Source organism: Perca flavescens, chromosome 6 (genome assembly GCF_004354835.1).
Source record: "Perca flavescens isolate YP-PL-M2 chromosome 6, PFLA_1.0, whole genome shotgun sequence".
NCBI lineage: Eukaryota > Metazoa > Chordata > Actinopteri > Perciformes > Percidae > Perca > Perca flavescens.
The window spans coordinates 3,195,309-3,202,193 of NC_041336.1; the positions used below are offsets into that span (position 1 = coordinate 3,195,309).

At 43.0% G+C, this 6,885-nt stretch overlaps 1 protein-coding gene across 1 annotated transcript in view; it reads left to right on the top strand.

Moving 5' to 3' along the window:
* Positions 1–5,689, top strand: part of adam15 (ADAM metallopeptidase domain 15) — a 76,974-nt gene extending 71,285 nt beyond the window's left edge. The window contains exons 19-21 of the mRNA XM_028579806.1: positions 3,360–3,390; positions 3,629–3,737; positions 5,557–5,689. Of these exons, the coding sequence (XP_028435607.1) occupies positions 3,360–3,390; positions 3,629–3,737; positions 5,557–5,655 (239 nt within the window). The 3' untranslated portion in view covers positions 5,656–5,689. The remainder of the gene's footprint in view (positions 1–3,359; positions 3,391–3,628; positions 3,738–5,556) is intronic.
* The last annotated feature ends 1,196 nt before the right edge of the window (positions 5,690–6,885 follow it).

The window sequence follows — 6,885 nt, forward strand, 5'->3', positions numbered from 1 at the left end:
TAAAATTCCTGATTATTTACATGGAGTCTGGTGTAGATATGCTGGCTCTATACACGCTAAAAGTCCTGATTATTTACATGGAGTCTGGTGGAAATATGCTGGCTCTATACACGCTAAAAGTCCTGATTATTTACATGGAGTCTGGTGGAAATATGCTGGCTCTATACACACTAAAAGTCCTGATTATTTACATGGAGTCTGGTGGAAATATGCTGGCTCTATACACACTGAAAGTCCTGATTATTTACATGGAGTCTGGTGGAAATATGCTGGCTCTATACACACTAAAAGTCCTGATTATTTACATGGAGTCTGGTGGAGATATGCTGGCTCTATACACACTAAAAGTCCTGATTATTTACATGGAGTCTGGTGGAGATATGCTGGCTCTATAAACGCTAAAAGTCCTGATTATTTACATGGAGTCTGGTGGAGATATGCTGGCTCTATACACGCTAAAAGTCCTGATTATTTACATGGAGTGTTGTGAAGTTTGGTAATTTCTTTTCTTCTTTTCCTACCACCAGTATATACACCACTAAAACCAACTTATTTCCTCTAGTTTGACACTTATTTTTGGAATTTATGTATGTTGTCTTCGCTACAGTGTAGCAACTGCAGCTATTCAACTAGCTAAACTCTTTCTGAAAATGACAAGTTGAGTCGTAGTAAGCTTCTCAAACTGTTTACTGTGGCTCTTTACATCATGTCACAGACAGAAGAGTGAAAACTGTAACAAAACATAAGATACAAATAGTTTAATCCTATGTAAATATATGTAAATAAAACGTTTTTAATTACAGTCATCAAATCCCCTTTTACTGTAAATATACATCTTAACATTTACATTATAATTAAAGAAATGAAATGATCAACTTACGACATACGGTTCATTGGCTGTGAAAGGGGGCGTGGCTAAAGCATAGGGGGCGGGTCCAACCATCACCAATTAAAATTGAAGCCTCTGCTGAGATGAATGATACCTCACACAAGATTCTACCTTAAATGGGTCAGCATGTATGAAAGGGGGCGTGGCTTAATCATAGGGGGCGGGCCAAACCATCACCAATGAAGAAGGAAGTCTCTGCTGAGTTCAATGATACCTCACACAAGTGTTTACATCAATCGGGCCATTAGTAATAAAAGGGGGAGTGGCAGATATGACAACGTACACTCAAGTTACAACTTCTTTGTTCATCGCTAAACACTCAAAATGGCCGCCACGCCACGCCCACACCGTCTGACGAAAAGTTTTTCTTTTAATAACTTTTCATCGTTAAGGTGTTGGGATGGTACAGACCAAGTTTAAAGTCCATCGGATGAAATCTGTAGGAGGAGTTCGTTAAAGTATAGCACCTTGACTTTTAGGCCTACTTCCTGTTGCCACTAGGTGGCGCTATGACTTTAAGTAAATATCGGCCTTTATTTGTCCTCAGGGTCGGACTCTTATGAATCCTGAAAAGTTTCGAGGTAATCGGACAACGTACACTCGAGTTACACCCACTTCCTGTTTCGGCGGCGAAACGCACAAAATGGCCGCCCCGCCACGGCCACGCCCTATGACGAAAAGTTTTTCTTTTAACAACTTTTCATCTTTAACGTCTTAAGATGGCTCAGACCAAGTTTGAAGTTGATCGGATGAAATCTCTAGGAGGAGTTCGTTAAAGTACGACATGTGGAAATGGCCAAAATCGCACTAATTTCGAACATTTAATTCAAAATGGCGGACTTCCTGTTGGGTTTAGGGTATGGCTCTAATGAAGTTTTTTGTACATCTTGACATGTTACATATGTGTACCAAGTTTCGTGAGTCTACGTTAAACGCACTGCAGGGGCTCAATTTTCTTAACTTTCTAGGGGGCGCTAGCGAGCCATTTTTGTGCTTCTATTCCCGAAACCCTTAAAATACGTACATTTTCACCAGACTTGATGCAACATCAAATTTGGTGAGTTTTTGAATATATTAAGCCCCTCAAAAAGCCATTTGACGGGAAAATAATAATAATACCTTCAGTTTCAATAGGGCCTTCGCCGCTGTCGCCGCTCGGGCCCTAAATATTGTGTTTAAAAAAAGCTGAAATTATGAATTACTTTGACTAATAACATCAGAGGATGCTCATAGGTTATGTCAGACCATTTATAGATAATAACAGAGTATATTCAGTCAGTATAATGCTATAATATTGAATAAAGACCATTTATAGATAATAACAGAGTATATTCAGTCAGTATAATGCTATAATATTGAATAAAGACCATTTATAGATAATAACAGAGTATATTCAGTCAATATAATGCTATAATATTGAATAAAGACCATTTATAGATAATAACAGAGTATATTAAGTCAGTATAATGCTATAATATTGAATAAAGACCATTTATAGATAATAACAGAGTATATTCAGTCAGTATAATGCTATAATATTAAATAAAGACCATTTATAGATAATAACAGAGTATATTCAGTCAGTATAATGCAATAATATTGAATAAAGACCATTTATAGATAATAACAGAGTATATTCAGTCAGTATAATGCTATAATATTGAATAAAGACCATTTATAGATAATAACAGAGTATATTCAGTCAGTATAATGCAATAATATTGAATAAAGACCATTTATAGATAATAACAGAGTATATTCAGTCAGTATAATGCTATAATATTGAATAAAGACCATTTATAGATAATAACAGAGTATATTCAGTCAGTATAATGCTGTAATATTGAATAAAGACCATTTATAGATAATAACAGAGTATATTCAGTCAGTATAATGCTATAATATTGAATAAAGACCATTTATAGATAATAACAGAGTATATTCAGTCAGTATAATGCTATAATATTGAATAAAGACCATTTATAGATAATAACAGAGTATATTCAGTCAGTATAATGCTATAATATTGAATAAAGACCATTTATAGATAATAACAGAGTATATTCAGTCAGTATAATGCTATAATATTGAGTAAAGACCATTTATAGATAATAACAGAGTATATTCAGTCAGTATAATGCTATAATATTGAATAAAGACCATTTATAGATAATAACAGAGTATATTCAGTCATTATAATGCTATAATATTGAATAAAGACCATTTATAGATAATAACAGAGTATATTCAGTCATTATAATGCTATAATATTGAATAAAGACCATTTATAGATAATAACAGAGTATATTCAGTCAGTATAATGCTATAATATTGAATAAAACTCCCAAAAGTCAGTGATGCGATGACAACAGACTGAAGGTCCTCTCAGATCTTAAAGCTGCACTGATCCGTCTCACACAGTTCACATCTGGCAACATGTGTTTATGGTACCAACCTGTCTTTTAAGCAGCTGTGTGGAAGCCACAGAAAGAGGATTCTGGGTAATGAAGTCCTCAACGCTTCAAGAGGTGCAGCTTTAAGTCTGGTTGTTGGTTTAGTTTGTGGATGTGAAAAGCCATAGACTGTAGTCTGCAGTCCTCCAGAGTACCCCTAGGGGGACATGTACCCCAGTGATACGTGCGCCCGCTCTACCGCTGAGCCAACCGGGCCACAGGTAAAAGCTGTGTGTGTGTGTGTGTGTGTGTGTTTGTGTGTGTGTGTGTGTGTGTGTGTGGTCAGGACACCGGTGACGGAGCGAGAGGACGGCAGGAACGGCGAGCAGGTCCGCCCCCTGAGATACCACCTGAACCCCCCGACGGACATCCCCCTGACCCCCCCGCACAAAGAGGTAACCATAGCAACTACACCCTTACAGGGTAAGGGTTAAGGTTAGGGTAAGGGGCTAGCTGGGGAATGCATTATGTCAATGATGGGTCCCCACAAAGATAGTGATACAGACTAGTGTGTCTGTGTGTGTGTGTGTGTGTGTGTGTGTGTGTGTGTGTGTGTGTACTTGTGTAGGTGTGTGTGCATGTGTGTGTGTGGTGTGAACGTGTGTGTGTGTGTGTGTGTGTGTGGTGTGAACGTGTGTGTGTGTGTGTGTGCATGTGTGTGTGTGGTGAATGTGTGTGTGTGTGTGTGTGTGTGTGTGTGTGTGTGTGTGTGTGTGTGTGTGTGTGTGTGCATGTGTGTGTGTGTGAATGTGTGTGTGTGTGTGTGTGTGTGTGTGTGTGTGTGTGTGTGTGTGTGTGTCCCTAATGACCTGAGCGTGTTCTGGCCCTGATTGGCCAAGTGGCCAAACAGGGTCAACTGGCCAAACAGGGTCAACTGGCCAAGCACAGGGCCAAGTGGCCAAACAGGGCCAACTGGCCAAACAGGGTCAAGTGGCCAAACAGGGCCAAGTGTGAGTCCACCCTTAGAGTTTAGTTTCAGCCATTTCATCATCAACTTCCTGAACAGCTGAACTGTGTAACAAAACATGTTGCAACAACAGTGAGTTCATTGTGAAAGAAGAAGAAGAAGAAGAAGAAGAAGAAGAAGAAGAAGAAGAAGAAGAAGAAGAAGAAGAAGGAGGAAGTGACATGGCAGCTGCAGATGTCAGCTCACATTAACACTCCTGCTTGTTTGACCTCTGACCGATGCTGTCGGTACACCATCCGTTCTGCCCATGCACTGCACACAATCTGTTCCACGTGTCCGGTTGTAGCTGTAAGCTAACGTTAGTTTAGCTAGCAGCTAACTCGGCTAACCGCTAGCTGAGACAGCATGTCATAACCTTCAAAAGACCCTCAAAATAAAACCTGAAAATAACCTTTAACATATAGAACAGCTGTTACGTTAGTTCTACTTTACTTTAAAATACAATCACTCGACACTAGTCTTTATTGTTATAACGTCTTAAAGGTGCTCTAAGGGATGTTTTTTACAGTGTGTTCAGGGGACAGACAGCTAGCAGATAGTGAGGAGATGTTTTTTACAGTGTGTTCAAGGGACAGACAGCTAGCAGATAGTGAGGAGATGTTTTTTACAGTGTGTTCAGGGGACAGGCAGCTAGCAGATAGTGAGGAGATGTTTTTTACAGTGTGTTCAAGGGACAGACAGCTAGCAGATAGTGAGGAGATGTTTTTTACAGTGTGTTCAAGGGACAGGCAGCTAGCAGATAGTGAGGAGATGTTTTTTACAGTGTGTTCAGGGGACAGGCAGCTAGCAGATAGTGAGGAGATGTTTTTTACAGTGTGTTCAGGGACAGGCAGCTAGCAGATAGTGAGGAGATGTTTTTACAGTGTGTTCAAGGGACAGACAGCTAGCAGATAGTGAGGAGATGTTTTTACAGTGTGTTCAAGGGACAGGCAGCTAGCAGATAGTGAGGAGATGTTTTTTACAGTGTGTTCAGGGGACAGGCAGCTAGCAGATAGTGAGGAGATGTTTTTTACAGTGTGTTCAGGGGACAGACAGCCAGCAGATAGTGAGATGTTATTTTAGACTGAATCAAGCTGTCAGCTTGCCGTTAGCCGAATTAGCTGTTAGCTAAACTAACGTTAGCTTCCCGGTAGGCTAACGTGGACCAGATCGTGCAGGCAGCTCCGATCGGGTACCGACAGATGCTCCTCTCCTGTGCATGTATCAGCTGTCACTCTGCCTCTGCTTCCTGTTTTCTCTCCTATCAGGTTAATGACAGACCTGCTCCTCCCACTAAGCCACTCCCCCCCGACCCCGCCTTAACAACCCTGCCGCAGGTAACCTCACCTGGAGGAGTTAAGGTCTGAGTTCCTGGGCTGCTAACGAGCCTAACGAGCCGATTGGCTGGCTGTCTGATCTGTGTGTCTGTGGCGTCTCCGTGTTGTTGTCGTTCATATCGTGAAGTTCAGTTCAGACCAAAGGCATCTATTGAGGAGGGAGAGAGAGAGAGGACAGGGAGAGAGAGAGAGAGAGAGAATAGAGAGGAGAGAGAGAGGAGAGGGAGAGAGAGAGGACAGGGAGAGAGAGAGAGAGAGAGAGAGAGAGAGGAGACAGGGAGAGAGAGAGGAGAGGAGAGAGAGAGGAGGAGACGGAGAGAGAGAGGACAGGGAGAGAGAGGAGAGAGAGAGAGAATAGAGAGGAGAGAGAGAGGAGAGGGAGAGAGAGAGAGGACAGGGAGAGAGAGAGAGAATAGAGAGGAGAGAGAGAGGAGAGGGAGAGAGAGAGAGGACAGGGAGAGAGAGAGAGAGAATAGAGAAGAGAGAGAGAGGACAGGGAGAGAGAGAGAGGAGAGAGAGAGAGGAGGAGACGGAGAGAGAGAGGACAGGGAGAGAGAGGAGAGAGGACAGGGAGAGAGAGAGGAGAGGAGAGAGAGAGGAGGAGACGGAGAGAGAGAGGACGGAGAGAGAGGAGAGAGAGGAAAGGGAGAGAGAGAGGAGAGGGAGGGAGAGAGAGGACAAGGAGAGAGAGGGAGAGAGAGAGGAGAGGAGAGAGAGAGGAGGAGAGGGGAGAGGGAGAGAGAGAGGAGAGGGAGAGAGAGAGAGAGGAGAGACTGGAGGAGAGGAGGAGAGGGAGAGAGAGAGAGGAGAGAGAGGACAAGGAGAGAGAGAGGAGAGGGAGAGAGAGAGGAGAGGAGAGGGAGAGAGAGAGAGGAGAGGAGAGAGAGGAGAGGGAGAGAGAGATGAGGACAGGGATAGAGAGAGGAGAGAGAGAGGACAGGGAGAGAGAAGAGAGAGAGGAAAGGGAGAGAGGGAGGGAGAGAGAGGACAAGGAGAGAGAGGAGAGGAGGAGAGGGAGAGAGAGGACAGGGAGAGAGAGAGAGAGAGAGAGAGAGAGGACAGGGAGAGAGAGAGAGAGAGGACAGGGAGAGAGAGAGGAGGAGAGGAGAGAGAGAGAGGAGGAGACGGAGAGAGAGAGGACAGGGAGAGAGAGGAGAGAGAGGAAAGGGAGAGAGAGAGGAGAGGGAGGGAGAGAGAGGACAAGGAGAGAGAGGGAGAGAGAGAGGAGAGAGAGAGAGAGAGAGAGGAGAGGAAGAGAGA